General features: G+C 35.9%; 1 protein-coding gene across 3 annotated transcripts in view; it reads left to right on the top strand.

The window, feature by feature from the left end:
* Positions 1–6,960, top strand: part of LOC111141434 (IKAROS family zinc finger 2) — a 154,521-nt gene extending 147,561 nt beyond the window's left edge. For all 3 annotated transcript variants that reach the window (XM_022493993.1, XM_022494002.1, XM_022493982.1), the window contains exon 8: positions 5,403–6,960. In XM_022493993.1, the coding sequence (XP_022349701.1) occupies positions 5,403–6,124 (722 nt within the window). In that variant the 3' untranslated portion in view covers positions 6,125–6,960. The remainder of the gene's footprint in view (positions 1–5,402) is intronic.
* Positions 6,961–24,931: the final 17,971 nt, after the last annotated feature.

The raw sequence follows: 24,931 nt of genomic DNA, 5'->3' as shown, positions 1-24,931 counted from the left end.
CAAAATAAAAATACTTAAGGAAAATGATGTTGCCTAGAAGGCAGTTTTGTCATCTCTTTTCCAGTTTGCATTAGTGCCAGGTCTTTAAACTCTTTTCTTTACATGATATTAGTGCTTTCTCTGTTTGATCTGGAATTAAGAGAAATCTTTTCCCCCCAAAACTCTGCATTAGAAAAACAATGCTGCAGCCTACATTCAAGAGCTTTCATATTTGGATCTTTGTTTTCATCCAGCCTATGGTTTTGAAACAAAAAAGATTAAATATGATATACTTAGACTTTTCTTTTTCACTTCCAAGTCCTTATTTTTAATAACACTCAGAGTTGGCATCATTCTGTATGCTCTAAGTCATAAAGTGTCTCTAAGGATGCAAAAAGCATCCAAGCTTTTTAAGAATGTCTAAAAATAGTGATTCTATATAAAGAATTGCCATTAATTATATATGTAATATATCTATTCTTACAGACTTTATATAGGGTAAAAATTAGAAGGGAAAGATTTTCAAATAGATTCTCACGTTCTAGTGTCAAAGAGTACTGCGGAACATCCTGCTGTGGGTTGAGTGGTGAATGGGAGACAGTATTCTCTCGTTATTTCAGGGAGGGAAGGCTAATAAAATTCTTTTACTCCAATAATCACTTAGAGATTTCCTTCCAATCTAAAACTGAAGAACTGACAAATCACCAAAATATCATTTTAAGACAAGCCGGAGAGATTTACTGACAGAGCTCATTGAAAAAAAAAAAAATGCTAGAGACCAGCCCTAGGAATCACAGTTGGTCCTAGGTCAATTTAAAGCTCCAGCAGGAATACTCAAACGCCTGCCTTGGGCCCCAAGTTACTTTTCGTTCTGTCTTTCTCCCTTCCTTTTTATAAATAACTATTTTTTTAATTGCCATTTCATCACTTTTATAAACTGATCAATTTGATGGATGTCCATTAAAATGCCTATATCCCAACTAGAAACTAGTATCGTTGGGAAAATATGCCTTTACATCTTCTGAATCTATTTAGTTCTGCTCTTTGAAATATTTCTGTTTCCTATGACTTAGAGATACTAGTCCCAATTTGATTTGATCACATTCCTTAGAAAAGAGGGACAGATTCTTTTTAAATTACATTTTGATTTTTTAAAAAAATTTCTAAAAAAAGAAGTAATAAAATAACATTAGATTTTTTATTAGGAATTTAGTGGTATTTTTAATTTGGATTATCCTTTCTAACAAAATACAAAAACAATCACATGCTGTCTCTGTAATTTTTTTAATAAATTCCTTTTTACCATGTTCCTCAGTTAAATACTACCTTTTGACCTTACCAAGCCTTCCAGACCAACAATCCCTATACTTTCTGCATATCTTTTTGCATCCTCCTTTCTTTGTCGTATCCAGCTTAGATCCGTGGTTAATCACTTTTACCACTCTCTTGACAATATTCTTGACTCTCTTATTTTGTTGCCTTTCTATCACCTTCTCTTGGTGAAACTCCACTCTCCAGTGAGAAGAGGAGCATCTTTCCCATATCTATAAGCTGCTAGTACTTGTGGAGAAAATCCCACAGCCTTACAAATTGGTGTCACTATAAATCAATGAATAAGTATCAGTTGTTCCATCCATGTGTAGCAGCCCTCCTTCAATCCATCCTACAACAGTCCTCGCTCCTGCTCAACCCTGGGGCCATTTCAGCATTTCTTTCTTCTCCACAAACATTGTATCTTACTCCTTGATGGTATTATATCTCAGCTTACAGGGAGTAAATCAGTCAAAATAGTTTCAGTATAATATCACTGATCTTATAAAGATTATGTGTATTTATATGAATACTTTTTGTCTTCTTCGTTTCAATAAAAGAAGTATCCCTCTTTCTAATTAAGGTTCATTCCTCTTCTTGTGCTCTGGAATTCTATCCCAGCCCCCCAAATATCTTACATTATTATTCCTTTTTCTCACTTGTATTTTCAACCTCTTCCCTCTCTTGGCATTTTCCTTTTTGTATTTAATACAGTAAATTCTCATCATTAAAAAAAAAAGAAAAAAAAAAAACTTCCCTAAAACCCAAGTCTCCTTCTAGCTACTACCTACTTTTTCCTTCTCTTCAAAAATGGGAGTTGTTGAAAGAGTTCTCTCTCTATGCTTGCTTTCCATAATTTCTTTCTTTCTACTCATTCCCCAATATATGCAACCTGGCTTTCTTTGTCATTAAGGTCACCAGTAGCCTATATAGTGCCAAGTGCAGTGGACCCTTTTTAGACTATCTTACACAACTCCTAGAGAGCATTTGCCACTCCTGAATAATTAATTCCTTTTGAAACACTTTTTTCCTTGGTCTCTGTGACATTGATCTTGCATTTCTTCAGCTTCTTTGCTTCTTCTCAGTCTTCATTATGAATTTGCCTTAAACAGCTATGCAAATGGAGCAAATAGACTAATGGAGGCCTCCATTCTTGTGCCTCAATATTTTAATATTTTAAATCAAGCTGAAAAACTATTGTGTCCTACCCTTCCTAACTTGGAAGATTGAGTTCAAATAAATATAGAATCCTTCAATTCCTTAGAGTTCCACACCAGACCTTGACAGCCTGAGCAGAACCATCCCCTAACCTGCAGCCAGGCCCCTCTCTTAGACCTACTTCTGGTTATGTCCAGTACCGAAAGGAGGGCCTCTTGCACATGTATGTAGACTTCTCAGCCTGTGCATTCTAGTTCTTCTCACATTGGACCCCACACACAGCACATGAAGAGTAGTGTGTTGGCCACTACTTAGACCTAAGTGTACGAATACCAGCAGCACAAATTGGTGCTCTGGAGGAGAGACCCTGTGACAAGGACTGTGCTTACCCTTCGTGCAAGCTCAGTGCCATTTGCGCAAGGAATTCTGGGGCCATGGCTATGTACGTCCTCTCCAGATAGGCACATTCCCTTGACTGTATACATTCCTCATTCCATGAGGAGCAAAAAAACTCTGTAAACATGGGGCCCAGTGCAAGAATCCAACTTGCCTTGGTCTGGGGAGGCATTAGAAGTCTTGGTGTTCTTCCAGGTTCTATTTTTTGACCTTCTTTTCTTCACACTTTACCTATGCCTGGGTTGTATCTTCTCTTCTTATGGCTTCAGAAGTCACTTTCTATCAGCTGATGACTTAACTATCCACATCTCAAGCAGAGGTCTGTCTCCGAAATTTGAGACTATATTTTAGTAGTTACTGCACCATGACTGTTAATCTTTCACAGTGTGAACTCATCATCTTTTCTATCTCATTGCCATCCACTAAGTTTCCTAGGCCAGAAACTTGGGCTCCGTGTTTAACTTCTTTCTCTTTTGCATATTCTAGGTCTAGATAATCACCAAGCCCTAGAAACTATATTTTCTAAATGTTTCTCCATTCCATCCAATTTTCTCCATTTCCACTGCCAGTGTACTAATTCAGGCCACCATGATCTTTACGGCAATAACTTCCTAAACCATCTCAACAAATAAATGCCTAACCACGTCACTTCCTCGTTTAACTCTTTTAATCCTTATTGCCCTTGGGTAAAATTCAAATTCCTTAGCTGTTGAATAAGCCCCTTTATTATCTTTTCCATCTTCCTCATCTATTTCCACTCTCAGCTGTATGGTGAGATATAAGTAATCCCTTGACAAGTCATGCCCTCTTGCTTCTGAGCCTTCCCACCAGCAGCTCCACCCCTACATTCCTTTAGTTGGCTAGTATTTGTCATCACATTCTTATCTCTAATGCCACTTTCTTCAAGAAGTCTTCTTTTACTCCCCTAGTTGTGTATTCCTTTTATTTGACCTCATAACATATATCACACTGTATTAATAATGAGCCCTAAATTGCTGTCACTCCCTCTAAACTGAGCTTAGAGAATTTAGGTTAGATTTGTCTGGCTCACCTTTTAAACTCTTAACATTGTGATATCTTAAATTGAATGCCATGAGATAAGGTCTCATCATTTTTTTGCTTCCGTATTCATTACTCTGATCATTTCCCTTATCGTACTTTGGGGACCACTCTTCAAACCTGAAATTAATGCTAGCTATCTGAAAGTGTTTTTCCAGAATACTCTTCTGTGGACATTTTTTTAATCAACATTACAAATTAGGCCTCCATCTATAACATACTAAACATTTATAAGAAGTCCACATATATTTTTAAGAAGTCTTTATCTGTGAGCTTTACCTATCAACACAACAAGCAGTTAGTAGGAGACCACATTTAGTGACAGAATTTTAAAAAGATAAAATATGCTGTCCAAAGCTGGCAGTATTTAAAAGAGAAAAATTAAAATTACTTCTGCTTTATGCACAGAACTCTTCTTGGTTAATCTTGAAGTAAAGTATAAATTAGTCAAAGTAACTATTAAAGGGAAAACTACAAAAATCCTTCAGTCAAGATAAGTATTGAAAATTAACAATGGGTGTACATACCAGCACCATTGCCCATATATCTGAATAAGGAAGGGGTGGTGTAAAATGATGAATTCTCCATTTCAAGAAGCAAAACAACAAAACATAGTATTTTCCAAGTTTATAAATAATCTATTTTTGGAAATAACTCCTATATGTATACAATCCTAAATTTCATTTAATTTATCAAACAATACAACTTTTTTTGAGAGAGAGAGAGCAAGTGCAAACCAAGCAGATGGGAGGGAGCAGAGGGACAGGGAAAGAGACAGGGAATCTTAAGTAGGCTCCATGCCCAGCACAGAGCCCCACCTAGGGCTCCATCTCATCACCCTGAGATCATGACTTGAGCCAAAAAGTCAGACACTTAACCAGCTGAGCCACCCAGGCACCCCTAAACAACACATGTTTTAACAGTATTTTAATGGTGATGGTTTTTTTAATTCTCCAGGGTGACATATACTGACTCTATGATTTTTTTTTTTCTAACATAGCCATCAAATCAACCAAATTAACCCGATATAACAGTGAGGTGACAGATGTTATAAGCAGATCACTCTCACTTTTGTGATCTTTGTGGCTTGGTCACTGATGTCTAAAATATGCAAAACAGGCATAGTCTCTGACTTATTTTCACCTGGTATTTCTTTTTCCACCTATAGCCACTGAGCTGTAGACAAGTGGAAATTTTAATTGAGAATGAAAATAAGATAACACAGTCAATCAGACCTTTCAGGCTAGATGCATTTTCATGATGGCATTAAAACAAGTGCAAATGGCTTGTGAAATTCTTATTACTAATCCTCTTTGCAGGTTGAGAGTATTTGTGAGTCTCAGCAGAATTAAAGAGCCCAAATGCTTGATCTAAAGAATAAGATTATCATATTACAGAACATGGAGACGATTAACTTTATACACTTTTATGTTTTAATCCAATCACTAATTTTGTTGTATTTTGTTTGTTTTTTACTTTTCTCGCCCTCCTCCTTTCAGGGGAAAAGCTCATGCGATTCAGCTACCCAGACATTCACTTTGATATGAACTTAACATATGAGAAGGAGGCTGAGCTAATGCAGTCTCATATGATGGACCAAGCCATCAACAATGCAATCACCTACCTTGGAGCTGAGGCCCTTCACCCACTGATGCAGCACCCGCCGAGCACAATCGCTGAGGTGGCCCCAGTTATAAGCTCAGCTTATTCTCAGGTCTATCATCCAAATAGGATCGAAAGACCCATTAGCAGGGAAACCTCCGATAGTCATGAAAACAACATGGATGGTCCTCTCTCCCTCATCAGACCAAAGAGTCGACCCCAGGAAAGAGAGGCCTCCCCCAGCAACAGCTGCCTGGATTCTACGGACTCAGAAAGCAGCCACGATGACCACCAGTCCTACCAAGGAAACCCTGCCTTAAATCCCAAGAGGAAACAAAGCCCAGCTTACATGAAGGAAGATGTCAAGGCTTTAGATACCAAGGCTCCTAAGGGCTCTCTGAAGGACATCTACAAGGTCTTCAATGGGGAAGGAGAACAGATTAGGGCCTTCAAATGTGAGCACTGCCGAGTCCTTTTCCTAGACCATGTCATGTACACCATTCACATGGGTTGCCATGGCTACCGGGACCCACTGGAATGCAACATCTGTGGCTACAGAAGCCAGGACCGTTACGAGTTTTCATCACACATCGTTCGAGGGGAGCACACATTCCACTAGGCCTTTTCATTCCAAAGGGGACCCCTATGAAGTAACAAACTGCACATGAAGAAATACTGCACTTACAATCCCACCTTCCCTCAGATGTTGACATATCTTTTTTTTTTTTAAATATTATTACTGTCATTAATTCTTACTTTGTGGACGCAGTGTCGTTTGCTCTGCCTAATTACAATAAGGAAGAAACAGAGGAGAGAAGGGACAAGGGATATTGTTTCTTGATAACTTGGCTTGTTTATTTTGTGGGAATTTAAGAGCAGTTCCATTTCTGCCATGCATAAATGTAAGGTATATCATGCTTTGAGAAAAAAATCACTTGATTCATATAGATTCACCTGAGAGATTCTAAGTTGCCACTGATGTTGAGGATTATGATTGAAGGCAGGAAAGTTTAGAGTTTCTGGGTAGAACTTTTGCAGTTTAAAGTGGTATAAGTAATTTTACTCTTCAAGGAAGAATTTTGTTTCAAAATGTAAACTTTTTTTTTCCCCCTCTATAGATCATGGAACACAAACACATTGTTACTTTCAGTGATAACTCCTTGGATGAGTTGTTGTGGGTTCTATGTTTACTTCCCCAATGGAATTTATAATACGATATGTTATACACTGTACCATATAGGAAAACTTTTGAACTACAGGTAGTTAAGGACACCTACAATACATCTGAGGTCCTATGATCTTATTTTTCTAAACTTAAGCACTGTTTTCCATAGTTTTGATGACTGGCATTTTATAGACACCCTGGCAGCCTTACTTTTAACACCTTTAATGAATAGAATTTTTATCTAGTTTTAAGAATAACATATGGTCTAAGAGTGGCTAAGAGGCAGTCAGTAGTTTCCAGAAAGGACCTCTACTTTTCATAAATTTGTTTGGGAAGTTTTCTTTTAAAGTTGTAATGTGATGGCAGCATAGTATGCGTGTTTGTTTCTAAAAGTATGCTTACGATCGTCACTTTATCAGCATTTAAGCAGTGTTAACCAGTCAGCAGAAAAATATAATTAGGCTAACAGTAGGGGGAAAAAAACCCACTCAGAAATCCCTTTTCTGGTATGTCTCTTTTCACTGGTTTTTTCAAGCTGTGACCACCCAGTGTTCTATCCATAGTCCATCATCTTTTACTATTTGAGTAGAAGATCATAAAAATCTTGCTATAGATTTTTGCTTTCCAAATCTTGGAGCAATTACTAATTCTACCTGAATGTGGTAACTTGAACCCCATAAGGTCGTGGAACTAGGGCTATTTATTCTAGTATTTCTTCAATAATAATATTTACCACTTTTGGTGCAAGGAAAAGGGAACTTCTTTGTAACCTGTACATTAGACTATAGATAAACAAAAAACAAAACTTATTTTTACCCTTCTTGGAGTCTAGAAGGTAATCTAACCTCCAAGTGAAAGTCACCATGTCCTGCACATTCTTCTGTCTTGAAAACATTCAACTATGTATAAGTCCTTGTCTGAAAGGAATCTCAATCCCTTAGTAAAAATTTTCTCTTCTTTTAATCCATACATACGTTGCCATTTTTCATGTGCAAATTTTTTATTTCATTTATAAGGGTGCTGTTTTTTCTCTGCAGTCCAACAGCATTAGAGGGGAGAAACCAAATGCGATTGAGTCATTTGGATCAAGTCACACTTGGATGCAGAACTTGCTGCTTGTGTTGAGGGAGGACAGGCCTGTCCATGACTGGATTATCTGTTAGCCATTTATGAATACTGATTCTGTTAAGCAGTAACTAATAACTGCTCTAACAACAACAACAAAAAATCATTAAATAGGATGCTGAAACTGTGTAATACAGATGATGTGAGAACTAGCAAGATTAGAGACCTATGGACAGAGAAGCAAATCTGACCCCAATACTGACTGTTCTTTTCTCATTTGCTCATTTATCATCTGCTGATTTAAGCGACTTCTAATCACTAACACAGCTAGAGCTAGGCAAAAATGATTATAACTCAGCTCTCCTTTACTGGCCCCTCTTGTAATTATTTTTGGAGAAATATCCAAACTGTTCCTTTAAATCAAAGAGAATGTACCAAAACAGAGACATGAAATGTTTTAAATAGAATGTCACCTTTTTTTTTCCCCCTGCATGCTTTGGTACATTGTGAACATACAGTATATCCAAAGGTAAAGCATGTTTTTGAGACTCCCTTACTGCCCCTACCCTAACCACTCAAAAAGATTAGAATTTCATATATTTTTTTTTCCTTTTTGGAGGAAGCTAAATAATTTAAGGTTCCTGATTCTGTGTTTTACTGCAATTTAAGGAAGCATTTGGATGGCACATAATATGTTCATCACTTTGGCTATGTGTGGATTTCTGCTGGCATCATCTAGGAATTTTCTTCCTGTTCACTGTTTGTTCTTTTCAGTGTATGAACTATCATGTACCTTACTGCCCTGGGATGAAGCTGAATTTTAGGTGGACCTAAAGAGTTGTCTAATGCCCCATGAAGACCGTACTAATGTACTCTCCTTTTCTCATTTCACTTTTTTGGAAATCTCTTTTATTGAAGGGACTTACTATTTGTGAGAGTGTATTTGCTACAAGTGGACATTTATACTTTCTTAACTTCACAATATGAGGAACAGAAAGAGGTAAAGATGGCTCAGGGTGTGGCAGGGACAAATGAGGACGAGGTCAATTCAAATGTGCAGGTTAGAAAGAATTTTTGTGGGCACAGTGCTTTCTGGGAAACTCTGAATGGCTATATTTGCATGCCTCCTTCTTCACAAAAGGAAATATGCAAGTTGTTAGGGCCTAAAAATAAATATGAGAGTCAGACACCAAATAAATCAAGTTTTACATAACAGTTATATGCCCAGTTTATTTAGGTGAGATTTCACATTACAGAATATTTGAGGGGCATGAAAATGGGTTAGCCTCTGTTTTCTAGTTTGGCAAAAATTCAGAAATTCATCACATTGCTTTGCCCTAATTTTGCCCAGAAATTTATCTCCAGCTCCTGTTGAAGATGTGTGCTGCCTCTCTCTAACAGTGGTCGATCACTTTTAAAAAGCCATCCTAATCTGGCTTTCTTTCTAGAACCGTGAAAATGACCAATAAGCAGATTGGAAGAGATTTCAAGTCGTTAAAACATTCCGTTGAGAATTTTCTGGTGGGACAAAATGGGAGAATGAGAGACTGGGATTTGGATTTGGCTACAAAGTAGGGTATGTCTTTCCCACATACATAAAACCAATTGTATATGTGCAACAGTGTATGTTTGTACATACATACACACTCTTTTAAAATGAAAAGTCATGAAAAGGAGCAATTAGTGACCACATGTGTTGCAAAAGCACATAAAGAGTTAAAATTATAATACCTGAGCAATTTATGAAATTTACCAGATTGTATTAATAAATATTAAAGAAGTTATTAGTGTGTCTTTAGGACTAGTTCAACTATTAAACTTAAACCTTGGGTCTTTACAGTCTATTTCCAGAAGAAGTCAAAACACACAAAAAGATCTTTAAGCTGATTTGGTGTAACTTCCAAAGTGAGAGAAACACAAATAACTTTGGAATAGGAAGATACAGAAAAGAAAAATGATTAATTTTATTTGTTAGCAAAGGAGAAAGACCAGAATATTTTAGTGAGCTTGATGTTTTTTTCCTTAACAGTTATTGTGTATCAGTTCTACACCTCACAAAACTATGAAGTCTTTATATGTTATAAAGGTTTTACAAAATACACGTTAGTGAAAGCATTTAGATGAAAATTACGTTTTACTTATTCTCCAAATGTTATTTCATCCTGTCTCCAAAATGATTCTGTAAAGTAGAAAAAAGAACAGAAAAAACTACAAAAATACAAACAAAAATCTGCATGCCCCTAGTGTCAAGACAGAACTTGGATCATAAGAGGTACTGGCTACATTATTATTTTTTTTTTACTTTGAAAAGTTCGTTTTACAAAAAGGGATGTGTTACATATGTGGTCATCTTTAGTTATATTTTATATATTATTTTAGTAAGTACTATCCATATGGGGTTGTCAAAAAAAAAAAAAAAAATTCCCCAAACGCAAAAGAAAAAAAGAGTAGGGGTGAAATTGAAGTTTGTATATATGAGAGTTATCTTAGAAATGTTTTTAAACCTCCAGTTTCTGCAAAATAATTAAAATATACAGTAACTGGTATCTTAAGATCCTGACTTTAATGTATTAAATACTTATAAAATTTCTTTATATTGGTGCCTTTTTAAAATGCATTGAGAGAGTGTTGGTTAGCTATTGTAGCGCTACAAACACTTTTATTATGTATTTTTAAAAACCACTTAAATTTGAGTACTATAGAATACATCTTCGTGTTCTTAGGGCAAAACTATTAGAGGAATTTCCAATACAGAGAATTTCAGCTCATCTGTTTAAAGTAAAAGGAAACTTTGAAACAAGATTTTAATCTTACTAGTTTGATAGTATTTCTGAATACCGTTCCAAGATCACATAGGTAAAATATGGCATAGAGGGAAATTTCAGCTGTGAATTGCGTTATGGTATGTGGTGTTTGTTTGTTTGTTTGTCTTTAAGGAAGAATAATTTCTAGTATCACACAAGGCTTTACTAGTGGAATTTTTGGTCAATAAGATACAGTATTGTTTTAGAATTTCATTTACAGACTAGTGTTGTACTAGTCTGAGAACCTGTCTCCTAATCTGTTAATGTTTTATGGAAAATGTAAAGAAGCAGGTAATTAATTCTCCTTGAACAAAACAAAACTGAACAGTCATATCACATTGCTATTCTCCAAAGCATAATCTCAAATGGTTTCCTACCATGATTGTGTATTACTTGCAATGGATGTGTTAGGATATGACAGCTTTTTAAAAAAAAACAAAAACAAGCTGCTTGTTATACAAAGCAAATGTCATATGACCAAGAAGCTGTGATATGCTAGTGTTTCTTTTTATCATAGTGTATTGCTAGGCCAAATAATAACACCTTGAATATTTTTACATTTATTGCAGAAACCTAAAATTTTGGGATTTCCATAAAGTTTTTATGTAACATTATATTTCTAGCTTCTTAGTTTTTTCTTGCTGTACTGTAAGTTTGTGGATATTTTTCACATGCACTCTTAGAAATAAGTTCCTAATTCTGTTTGTGGGGTTTTTCTCCCATAACATTGCATTTGTATATTTTCTGTATAAATTTGTTGTGAATTAACCTTTACCCCATACAGAGAGTGGTACGTGAATGACTAGTTTTCTAAGATGTCCTTTTTATTGTGAATAAAATATAAAATTTAGAGGCCCTCTGCTAAGCCACATAAAATATAGCATGTAATTTCATAAAGGTACAGATAAGCCAGTTTGCAGTTAACTGGGCCCTTCAAATTACCTCAAGTGACACACAGTAAGAAAAGCTTCTCAAACGGGTGGAGGTCACTAGATCCCCTACTATGCACTTATCAGGATTCTACTTAATTTACTGGAAATGGATTTTTAAAAAATGAATACACTGTAACAAGGGAAGGACTCTGGGTTTTGGTTTTTGTTGTTTTATTATTTTGTGTGCGTTTTTTAAAGTAGTTCAATTTCTGAAACTGTGATAAAACATTTCGAGTGTCAAGCACTCTCAGATTTTGAACATATATCACTTCCCCTTCTGTGTAACGAAATTCTTTGTTAGCTCTTAAATTTTTGTCTCCTCCCTGTACCCTCCCTCTTTTGTCTGCCCCGTCTGCATCGCCTCCATCACTGCCTCGGACATCTCTGCCTCTCTTTCCCCCACTGGTGTGAAGTTTAGGTCAACTTTTCTGATTCATCGGTCTCTTAAGTCTTAACATTTTTTGTGTGATTTTGTTGGCTGTATAATTTGCTGACATATTTTTATACTCAAGTGTAGTTTTATATTAAAAAGAGAAGTAGTTGGATTAAAAATAGTAAGGTATATAACCCTTGTGCTACTTTCATTTTCAAATATTGGGTACCTAAAATAGGACTTCAGAGATTATGTCATCATAATATGGTATGTTTGCCTTCCTTTTTTGTTGAGTTTTCCTTCTAAAATGTATGAGAGATTAAACAGTTTTTTGCAAGAATTTAGAAAGATGTTAAAAGTCTAAAGCAAAAAGTCTTAACTATCTCCCAGTTGGGAGAAAATGCTTTAAATTTACTATGATAATATTCCAGGTTTGGAGGGGGCTCTCCAGGCTTCATATTTGCTCTTAATAGTTGGATCTTTTAGACCATGTGTTATTTGCAATCCCATAATGATTGCTTCTGCTATTTAGTTCAAAAGATATTTTTCTTTCTGTACAAGTGCAATACTTTCCTTGAAGTCTTAAAAACTGTGGTGTTTTTTTTTTAATACTAACCTATTCTTTCTTTAGTTAATGACAAAAGAAACCCTTGAAAATCATGGTATGTTAGTTAAAGGACACAACAGGCAAAGAGAAAAAAAAGAAAGAATAAAACACTCCATACATAGTCAAAAGATTAGAGAATGTCAAAACCACTAGTCTAATCTTATGGTATCTATATTTAGGCTAAATTTTCACTGGAATTGGTAATCTTTTGCCTAAGAAATGTGTCCTAAAGTTGAAAAAGTTGCAATTTTTAAAGACTTAATTTCCTTCTTACCCTTGCCCGGTGTTTTAAATTAAGAACCTAATACTTTTTATTTCATTTTCCTTTTCTTGGAAATGAACCTTAAAATAAAAGCAAAGCACTTAGCTCAATTTTAAACACCTATCACCTACTGAAGACAATTTTTAAGAAATATTTGGAGCACTGTTTTCATACAAATTTAAGTAAGAAGTATTTTTCGTATCATACATATTTATATGTAGAATGCTGGTTTTCTTTTTTTATACCTGTGTCCCTGTAGTAAAACTGCTGTATTGTAAATACATGTTTTGTTAAAAGATAACATTTCTTTGGCATTTCTTTTAAAGGCAGTTACTGCATTTGTATAGTATGTGTCTTGGCCATTTTAGATTTTTTTCTTTAACAATACCAAAGGTAATTAGACTACTTTAAAAACTAATTGCTTGACAGTTTCTAGGATATTTTGAGTTTTAGAAGCAAAAGAAAAAAAAATAGGTCAAACCAGTAAACCTCATTTTTTTTCAAACTAATAATTTGGGAAAATAAAAATTGTTTAAAAAAGAAATATATATAAATATATATGTAAAATTAAAATTCCAGACCTTGTATGTCAGGTTTGCTCAGTGTAATGTAGTTTTTTTAAGGCTCAAATACAATACCTCAGAAAATGAGGTTTACTATGGAAATATTGAAACAGTCTTTGCAGCTGTGTGAGAAGTCACTCTGCTATATTACCAATTTGGAGACCTCTGCTAAACAGTTTTATCACTGCAGACTAAAATGTGGACTTGTATTTTCTTGTTTTTAATGCACACACATACATGTTCTGTGCATGTATGTGGGTACTGTGTATACGTGTATGAGTGATGTATATGCATGTGTGAGTGTGTGTCTGTATGTGTGTACAACTAAAGAAGCTGCAGAAACTTTGTAATACTTTGTGAAAAGGATTATATTATAAAGGTTTGTACTGTCTGAGTGCACAGCTACTGGAATAAATTTAGGGAATCTCAGGAACAAGCATATAATTTGTCCAAGATTTATTTCTTCTCAGAAGTGTAAGTGCAGTTTTTAATTCTGTATATTATTTAATATTTTACCAATAAAATAAACTTCTGACATAAAAAGTTTGCTATAAAAACTTTCTGGTGAAAATTCTGTACACAAACACATCTTCCAAATACAGAAGATTAAATTTTAATAATATCAGGCTTAAGTTGTTGTCCTTGTGTATACACGTCACACTGCCTGACCCAGCGATATTGATGCATTGAGATCAGGAAACCCCATCGTTACTAGGTAGTCCCCCGGAGCAGAGTAGAAAGTATTCCATGATTTGTTAAGGATGGCATCTCTTTACTCTTTCAACAGTTTTCATATATATCTTATTTTACCCTTAAATCTAGGAATTATGTATGTCTGAGCCTATTCTTTATTTATAGAAGAAACCTAAGGGCAGAAGGTGGTTGCTCCAAAGAACACAGTAAATTATGCAAGCAGTTCAACCAATGGTTCAATAACCATGTTGGAAACCAGCATTTCTTAGGAGTCAGACCAAGATTAAATAAGGATTAAGGCATAGACAAAATGGCAAAAATGTCAATGTCTGTTCTGCTTTATATTACACTATCACTGTAGGAATCATACACTTCTCAGGTTTTATAAATGCAGCTTGTGTCTTTCCATGAGAAGTTTGTTCTGTTACCAATGTCTTCATAACCAGAAATGTAAAAGGGCGCCTGTGGCTGCTCATTTATCTTTAGCGATTTGCTTATCCCCATGCCAATTTCAAGCCCACCATCACATTTGAGTGTTATTAGAACTTTTCATCAGTAAGCATTTGTAGATTTTCATGGATATTTATCACGTTTCCCAATAGTTGTCTCACAGAATGGAAAGTACTGTACATTCAGTGTCATTTTATTTCCTTGACTGTCTTAATTCCAAGTACCTAAGTCATGGGGGGAAAGACAAAAGTAGCAAGGCAAAAACAAACAAAACGACAAAAAGAGCCTTACAAATTATTGTCTAGGATTACATTTATGAAGAATTCCTTGAAGATCAACAAGACATATTTAGCAAATTCATCCATTTATAATGTTAACAAGTGCAAAATGAAAACAACTTTTTAAAAAGATGCCACATGTTTTTGATTTTTCTATTACAGTAGGGTCAGAGAAATGATAAATATTTGAAATCTGATTTTAAGATTTTAAGATTTTATCACTATGTTCAAGACAAAGGACTGTCTTTAGGGTAAAAGCCACCTGGTAAAGGAAGTTCATTTAGCATTTTGGCAACTCTACATCTTGCTCTTAGGGGCTCTCTAAGATCCAACCATTAAACTTCCAGCAACACCTCATATTTTATTAATAGCCCCACTAAAAGTTCGCATTATGATTTGAACTTCTCACTAGAAGTACCAGTGAAGATAATAACTGGTGAAATTGAATTTTGCTGCTTTTCTTCTATTTGGCACAAAACTTGAGATAAGTGCTTCCCTAAAATAGCCTAACAGGCAGATGGGAGAAATTGACAAAGATGATTCAGTATCCATAATCCCATAGGGAAAAAAAATGGGTAAAAATAAGACACGGGGGAGACCCTGGAGAATAAAATCATAATAATCTAAGAAAAAGAAAGGTTAACATTTGGGGGGGGGTCCCTCCTGCTGCTCTTTAATTCTTCAACATCTTAGATCAGACCAACTGCTTCTAACTTGGAATTTTGTCAGGCACAGGAAAAGTCCTTCAGAACAGTAAAAGCAGATACTGCCCATGTTGCTGTTGAGTTATTTTTTCTAGAAACCTGTATGAACCCGATCATCTGACCAATGGGAACATATGCAAAGCAGCAAGGGTTTTGAGTGCTTCAGGAAGAACCAAAGGTATAAAGGAAATACGGTAAGGGTACTGGACTTGGGTAAGCCTATGACTGAAGAGGAAGGAGTCACTTGTCATTTTACCTCAACTGATGGAGAATGTAATCAGAGTTAACTGTCCCTGTTGGGAGTACTTCATGAACTCCACTGATGAGGAAGTAGGAGACTGTAACTAAGAGGGAATGGGAATATAGTCAAACAACATGTTGGTTCAGGTTTGGTGGATACAAAAGCTTAAAAGACTTTGGCCAACACAAATTTTTATGAATGATGGAATTTTCAACTCTAACATCCCCCATTCAAAGTAGGGATGGGGGACCTAGGGCATTTGGGTTTTAGAGCAGTAAAATTGAATGTACATCTTCAAAGTGGAATATTCTAGGCCAGGGAGGAGTAAGTGTCCTTTTCTTCCCCCTTTTTTTTTTTTTTTTTTTGCTTATTTTCCTTTTTTTTTTCATGTAATGCATCTACATTTCCTTCTAGCTTCTTTCTCACGCTCCTTATCTGTGTCCACATCAGTCTTTTCTGTTGTTCCCTTCTTCTCTGCATAACCAGTGGTACCATTTGCTATCTGCTGTTCATCCTGTTATAATTCTGATTAATCGTCTGAAATAGTCTCTTTCAATACAAGTAATCTAATGCAACCAGAATATATAGTTTAAACTACAACCTTCTCCACAAGCACTTCGCAGATTAACACAATTGTTACTGACTTTATCTAATTCACTCTCAAAATTCTCATGGGAAATGTAGGATATCTGATACTTCATGTTATTGATAAGAAACAAGTTCAGGTTGGTTGTGATTTTGTTCATAAACACCCCAATCAAGCAAAAAAGCTAAAACTAGGGGCGCCTGGGTGGCTCAGTGGGTTAAAGCCTCTGCCTTTGGCTCAGGTCATGATCTCAGGGTCCTGGGATCGAGCCCCACATCAGGCTCTCTGCTCTGCAGGGAGCCTGCTTCCTCCTCTCTCTCTGCCTGCCTCTCTGCCTACTTGTAATCTCTCTGTCAAATAAATATTTTTTTAAAAAAAGCTAAAACTAGATTCTAATTCCAGATATACTTAACCCAGTGTTTTATTTTCTAAACAAAGGTATTCAGCATTTGATTGGCAAGCCGCTTTAACAAAGAGGAATAGCAAGTCTATAGCATGAATGTTTGTGTCCTCCTCAAAATTTATATGTTGAAATCTTAATGCCAATTTGATGGTATTAGGAGGTGGGGCCTTTGGCAGGTGATTTGGTTATGAGGGTGGAGCCCCCATGAGTGGGATTAGTGCTCTTTTAAAAGAGACCCCACAAAGCTCCCTTTGGAGAAAGGAACAAAGCCAATTCCTTCTACCATATGGAGATGCAGTGAGAAGTCACCAGTTATGAACTGGGAAGAAGGCTTTCAGCAGAATGTGTCCATGCTGGCACCTTGATCTTGGACTTCCAGCCTCCAGAACTGTGAGAAATAAATTTCTTATGTTTAAGCTACCCACTCTGTGGCATTTTGGTATAGCAGCCCAATAGGACGAAGGCAGCAACTATTACAAAGTAGTGGACAACAAAAAATATTGTTTCAGCAGACATACCTTATAAGTAACATCTTTTTTATTCTAATTTTTAAACAGAATGATCCCAAATGAACTCAGAGTCAGAATGGCTGAGAAATACAGCATTAAGTAGAAGGGCAACAACAACATGGAATTAAATTTTTTTCTGCAGAAATTTCAAAACTGGATAAATTATCCCTATCTTGGTCTCCTAAAGACTACTTTTATACTTAAATGTGGAGTTGTGATTATTTACCAAATTTCCTTCATCATTGATGGAATTCTTTGCCCATTTCTAAAACACCATCTCTATCCCCATATTCATTTTCTATCTTTTTTGCAGAATGCAATTTCTAGTACTTAGACTTTGTTTTTTGATGTCTTCCTATGTAAAAACCTTAAGTCATCAAGAACAATATGAAGTTACCAATACTGGAAGCTCTGGCCATGATATCCAAGTGTTTGCAATGATGAGTTATCATTTTATTGTATCTTCCAAATTCCGTGAGCTGCTTAAACATTATACTTATTCTGCTTAAGTGCCAAAATCTACCTTTACTGTTAATTCTGTAGCATGTAGTATTTCCAAGATTCCCTCCCAGTCTCAACTCTATCCGTAGTGAAGTGAGTGATTCATTTATAATAAAATCCAACCTCATGTTGTCTACCCTCAGGAAAAAGACACGTACAACCTCTTGGAATTTCTTGGCTTTGATCTGAGAAGTTTCTCCAGTCTTCAAGGATGATTGCTGTAGTTACACCTACCATCATGTTCTCCTTGTTTGACTTCTACAATTTAAGTAAGTAACCTGATATTTTGGACTTCAATCTATTCCTTGTCTCCTAACCCTACTCCCCCTCCCTTCATGGTTTCGTTTATTTTCATCAGATTGTAACATGCATATATATTATTATAATTTGATAACACTAAAGGGAAAAAAACTGGGGCAGCAAATGACTCATGTTTTTCCAAACTCTTAGCCAAACTACTTTGTAGTCATCCTAACAAATGGTGCTTTGGCTATACCATAACACTGATATATTTTCCAACCTAAGCATTTAAGCCCAGAGTCTTCTGGTTTCTTATTTAATGTTTTGACAAAACTGATTATAGCTAATAATGTGATCACTTGATCACATAATGACTATGAGGAAAAACTGTTTCATGCATGGGTAAAGGGAAAAATGGCATTTTATTTGTGAGATCTCAAGTACCTTTCTTGGGTCTTGGAGATACGAAGTCGGCTATTACCTAATTCTTGGGAGATAAAGGGAGCTCTATTGTGTTACATCCCTTCTTTGTCTTCAATAGAAATTTTTAAAAGTGACACATAAGGCACCTGGGTGGCTCAGTGGGTTAAGCCACTGCCTTCAGCTCAGGTCATGATCTCAGAGTCCTGGGATAGAGCCCCGCATCGGGCTCTCTGCTCAGCAGGGAGCCTGCTTCCTCCTCTCTCTCTGCCTGCCTCTCTGCCTGTTTGTGATCTCTCTGTCAAGTAAATAAATAAAATCTTTTAAAAAAAGGGGGGGGACACATAACACCCATTTAACTATAATATTTTGAAAAGCATTCTCTGCCTTAATTATAAAAATGTTTGGTTTTTAAAAATTTTTATTAAATATCATATTGAGAGACCATATTCAATATGGTGTTTCTCAGCTTTAATAAAATGTTTGTTTGTCCTAATGTATTTTGAATTCTTCTTAGAGCAATTTATCTTGGTTCATAGTTTCTAACCTATAAAAAAACTTAACACTGAAGAGTTTGGGTTAGTTGCTACAGTATATTTGAGTTAGTTATGTTATACTTCTGTACCTGACTCAGAAAACATATCACAATTATTCCAGTTCAGAAAAAAGAAAACAATTAATATTGGCTCATATTAATATCAGTAAGTCTTGCCAACTACATTTCTAATGTGTGTATAGCTCAACTACAATTATTGTCACCACATAGACATTTATAAGTAGCTTTGGGCAATTGCTAGTGGCCCATGGTAACCCAGCCCATCCAAGCATCACATATCAGTAATGGAGATCTATCAGCCTGCTGTTGGACAAGTGTCACCTATAATAATATACCAGCACAGGGTGAATGGACAACCTGTATAATTTATGCACTTGTTACAGTGTAAAGATTTTATTTTAGAGAGAGAGAGAGAGAGCACGTGCACGCAAGTGTGGTAGGGAAGGGCAGAGGGAGAGTGAGAAAGAAACTCAACCAGACTTTGTGCTGAGTGTGGAGCCCAGTATGGGGGTTTGATCTCACAACCCTGAGTTCACAACCCTAAGATCACGACCTTAGCCTAAATGAAGAGTCAGCCTGACTTTCTACCTGACTTTCTACTCACTGACTTTGCTACCCAGGCACCCCTTACTTGTTATATTTTAAATGTGTAGTTACTCTGGTTTCTGTTTCTTGGCTATTTGTTCTCTGGAGGCTGAATTATAAATAACCCTTGTATTTCTCAGAAGCAAAGACTTTTTCCCACTTTTCTTATTTTTAAGTAAGACTTATTTTCGGTCTTTTGAGACTGAGTAAATTACAAATGCAATAGTCTGGGAAAAGAAAAAAGCTTTAGCTTCTTAATTTGTTTTGGTCAATGAGATCTGAATTCATACCATTTGTCCAGCTATTATGGCAGAACTCCATAATAAAACTAATTTGGAAAAACAAGGACAGCTACAGCATTGACCATCTGAATGACAGTAAGACTGAATGGCTTATCCCACCCCATTTATCACTATGTACAAAAGCAGGCCTGATATATATGGAGTAACACCTAATTCATGACAGAGCAAGGCCTTTTAATATTTTTCTTCAAATAAAGGAAGCTTATATTTGGGTCTAAGTGTGAAAAATATCCTTGATTATTTTATCCGTACTTTTAAGAGTATTTAGAAGATGCATTTGAAGAATGTACACATTTTAAACCTAATTTAAACTGATTTTGTCAAGGTGAAGGGAAAAAGTTATCATTTGAAAAGATGGAATACTTTTTTTTTTTTGAGGACCCTGAAGAAATTAGTAAGTGGTACTAAAGAACATGTTTGAAGCGACATAGTCACATTTTCATTTTAGGGTTCTGGCCTAGTGAACATTATTTATTCTGGGATTTTTGGCAAGGTTATTTTTTTTTAAAGATTTTATTTATTTATTTGACATACAGAGATCGCAAGTAGGCAGAGAGGCAGGCAGAGAGAGAGGAGGGGAGAAGCAGGCTCCCCGCTGAGCGGAGAGCCCGATGCGGGGCTCCATCCCAGGACCCTGAGATCATGACCTGAGCCAAAGGCAGAGGCTTTAACCCACTGAGCCACCCAGTGCCCCATTGGCAAGGTTATTTTATGTCCTTGGAATTCAAGGATGTGTCTACAGAATTAGCCTATAGGATGAGACTTTAAGAGGATAGAATGTGCTGGTGACTTAGTTTTCAGCATTAGTGTCTACTTGGAAAGTCTGAGGTCATAAACTCTCTTCCTTTCCTTTCTGTGCAATCTCTTTCTGCATGATTGCTCCCTGTTACAGTATTCACTGGTAAAGTCATCTAAAATTCAAGGGATTAGAATGCCTACTGCATGCTGCCATTTTGCTAAGTACTATAGGGAATTCATTTATTCAGTATTTCAAATGTGCCATACTGGGTGTTTAGGATATAATATTAAATAAGACACAGTCCCTGTACTCAAGGAAATTATCTTACAGTGAGAAAGAAAACAATTAGGAATAAAATATGATAGTTATTACTACAAATGTGGAAGTAAAAGTTTAGGGAAACAAATGGGAGGAGAACCTAATTTACCCTTAGAATGAGGAAATCCATCCTGATAGAAATGACAACTAAGCTGAGTCCAAAAGGATAAATGAGACTAAGTTTGAAGAAGACAAAAGTAGAGAGGGGAAGAGGGAGCATGTGTACTAAGGATTAGGAAGACGTCTGAAAGTCCTAGAAAGGACAGACACATAGGGGAGAGGTTAAAGGAGAGTCAGAAACAATGAAAGAAAGAGAATAAACCCATTGACTAGTTACCTTTAGGGGATTGCGTATTCAGTATGACTAGAGCATAGGATAAGAACAGGAATCTAGCAGATGATAAAATGAGATAAGAAGAGTCAGATACTAGGGCTTTCTTTTTCTAACCCAAGCAATTTGAATTTATACCAAGGGAAACAAGGATCAATAAAAGTTCTACTGGGGAGTGACATGATTAGAGCTACAAAATCGCTTATGTTTCAATAGATTAGTTTGGAGGGATGCCAAGTAGACTGGAAGTAGAAGCTGTTGCAGTAAATCCTAGAAAAAGGTAACAGTGGCTTGTGCTATGGGAGTGGTCTGGAAATGAAGAGATGTGGTTAGATTCCAAAGATGCTTAGCAGGTAGAATTTGCTAGAATGGTGATTGACTGTATGCACATAGTGAGGAAGTGGGACAAATTAAGGATGATACCCTAGTTTCTGAGTCAGAAAAGCAGGTGTTTGGTGATAACATTTACTGATATCAAAATCGCTGAGGGAGAAACAGATCTGAGAGGTAGAAAAAGGAGAAACATATTGAACAGGTTGAGTGTGATATGGTAGTATGACATCCAAATTAAAGGAAAATTAAAGGTACAGGGTTAATATCAGGAGAGAGATCTGAGCTTAAGTTTGTTTGTTTGGTTTTTTTTAAGATATATTTATTTTAGAAAGAGAGGGTGGGGGAAGGGACAGAAAGAGAGAGAATCCCCAAAGAGACTCCCTGCTGAGCTCGAAGCCCCAACATGCGGCTCAATCCCAGGACCCCTAAGATCATGACCTGACCTGAAACCAAGAGTTGGTGCCCAAAGACCTGAGCCACCCAGGCACTCCTGAGGTTAAGTTTTTATAAACACCACTTGGATATAATATAGTGTGCATTTTTATATATCACATGGTCTTTGAAGCCAGAGTTGATGAGATCATCTGGGAACAGTATATATTAAGAAAGCAAACATTAAAGTCAAACTCAAGGGGTTAAAATGTAAAGTATTAAAGATTTCTATCAAAGAATGCACACAACAGTAGAAGGAATGAGATTTATATAAAAATGACCACAGAGGAAAGATGTCACCAAGGGTCAAGACAAATAACTTGGGCTCATAGTAGAAGATGGTTTGGGGACCAAATAGACTCATACAAAAAGTGATGTTTAATAGAGATTTTGAAAAATTTTTTTGAAAAGTTTTCAGGAAGACAGTAGAACGTTAGGTCTAAAATGATGTTACAGAGGAATTTTAAGGGACATGTATCGCAATTTTTCACTTCCTCTGTATTTGAATGTATCTAAGAAAGAAACAAAGAGCAGAACCAGAAAGGCTATACCTGCACAAACATAGAGCGCTGCTTGACCAGAAAAGGAGTCCCCATTAAAGCCAGCCATGGGGGTGTGGATCTGAGGGAAGTCTGGTCATGGGTCTCTTCTCTCATGAATATTTGAGCAGTTTGTTTTTCTTTGTGATCAGTATAGTGGACTGATATCTAAGATTATTCTTTTAAGATTCATGGCATATATAAATATGAAAAAGTAGGTGTATGTTTATGTTTATTTCAATGTGCCACATACTATTACCTTATTTTGATGTAGAAGTTATTGGAGATCATCCCAATTTGAAGACAGAAATTGAGGTCCTCATGCCAAGGTGAATGTATTTATACAAGCCTCTTTTCTTCACAACGAGTGGGTACTGAGGTTTCATCATAGTCAAATGATGTTCAACCTCACAATGAAGAGGCAGGATGTATAGCTTTAGAACAACCCTACATCCAGACACAGCTTTTTGACAACTCTCTTACTTGCATAGGCCTCTCTGGGACTACTTTTTAACAACAACCTTATGGAACTAGTAACTTGCTTGCCTTATAGTAAAATTAACTAAGTTTTCCCATTTATTATCACACAGATCTTCAGTTGTCCATATCGATATAAAATAACCAGGTACATAAATATATGATACCTAAGTAAATTTTCATTATTATTTTCAGGTTTTAGGTTATGTAAGGAGAATATTTAACAAATATAGGACATAAAAAGAATTTCAAATTATAATAAGTTGATCATTTAAAATCTATAATCCTAAGAGAGCATCTTCTATAGATCTTATAATGAAAAGTTTAAAATATTTTAAATATGTATATAAGAATTAGTAAAGGGGTGCCTGGGTGGCTCAGTGGGCTAAGCCTCTGCCTTTAGCTCAGGTCATGATCTCAGAGTCCTGGGATCGAGCTCCACATCGGGCTCTCTGCTCGGCGGGGGGCCTGCTTCCCCCTCTCTCTCTGCCTGCCTCTCTGCCTACTTGTGATCTCTCTTTGTCAAATAAATAAATAAAATCTTCAAAAAAGAATTAGTAAAAATTTATTATGAGTGACATTTCGCCTGAAATAGAAGGATTGTGACAGGACTTCTAAGTAAAATGAAACCCACGCATGAGTTTGTGATTATGATTATCTGTAGCACGGCCACACAATAGATATGTAATATGTGCTACAAATCCAAACACATATGTGAAGTTTTTCTAGTAGCCATATTTAAAAAATTAAAGTGAGATTAATTTTAATATATTTTATTTAGTCCAGTACATCTGCAATATGATCATTTCACCATGTAGACATATGAAAGCTTAATGAAATATTTTACCTTGTTTTTCATAAAGTCTTTGAAATCCAGTTTACACTTTACATATACGGCACATTTCAACGTGGGCTAGCCACATATTCAAAGGCTCAACGGCGGCAGATCTATGATCTATCCTAACAATTAAACTCAACTATATAAATATTCCTGTGCTATTATAATGTCCATAGCTACCTTTTAGAAGGTTCTTATGTGGTAGTCAGTGTGGTGATTTCCGTGTTCTTCTTATTTCATCTCCAAAATATTCATATGATACAGATGTCAATGTCAACCCCATTTTGTAGCTGGAGTAACAGAAGACCTAAAAGGACTTCGCAGCTTGCCTAAATCTGCGGAGTCAACAAATGGTGGGCCAGGGATTCAAACATGAAGATAAAACATGTTGAAGTGATATTTATGTTTTTTCAGATCATCTTGTATTTTTATTTTTCAGTGAAGATCACCAATTGGGTTTTAGGGGAAGCAAATTCAAGGTAAAGTGGTTGAAGTAAATTGGTAGTTGGGTCATTGGTCTCTCATTTTTCCAGCTTGCTGTGGGTTAAGAGAATTTGTAAGTAGTAAGGAAAAATAAGAGATGATTTTGAGGAATGATAGTGAAGAATGATACTGAAGAGAGAGACCACATTGAATAATATTGAAGAAAGTGACCATAGAGATGTATATCTTTGCTAAAAACACTAAAAATGAGGAGAGGTAAGAAGGACAGTAGTATATCTTTGACATGTTTTAATCAGATGATAAGGACTTCGCAGCTTGCCTAAATCTGCGGAGTCAACAAATGGTGGGCCAGGGATTCAAACATGAAGATAAAACATGTTGAAGTGATATTTATGTTTTTTCAGATCATCTTGTATTTTTATTTTTCAGTGAAGATCACCAATTGGGTTTTAGGGGAAGCAAATTCAAGGTAAAGTGGTTGAAGTAAATTGGTAGTTGGGTCATTGGTCTCTCATTTTTCCAGCTTGCTGTGGGTTAAGAGAATTTGTAAGTAGTAAGGAAAAATAAGAGATGATTTTGAGGAATGATAGTGAAGAATGATACTGAAGAGAGAGACCACATTGAATAATATTGAAGAAAGTGACCATAGAGATGTATATCTTTGCTAAAAACACTAAAAATGAGGAGAGGTAAGAAGGACAGTAGTATATCTTTGACATGTTTTAATCAGATGATA

Source organism: Enhydra lutris, unplaced genomic scaffold, assembly GCF_002288905.1.
Source record: "Enhydra lutris kenyoni isolate GAN:26980312 unplaced genomic scaffold, ASM228890v2 scaffoldscaffold1, whole genome shotgun sequence".
Classification (NCBI taxonomy): domain Eukaryota; kingdom Metazoa; phylum Chordata; class Mammalia; order Carnivora; family Mustelidae; genus Enhydra; species Enhydra lutris.
This window is presented reverse-complemented; position numbering and strand designations above follow the sequence as displayed.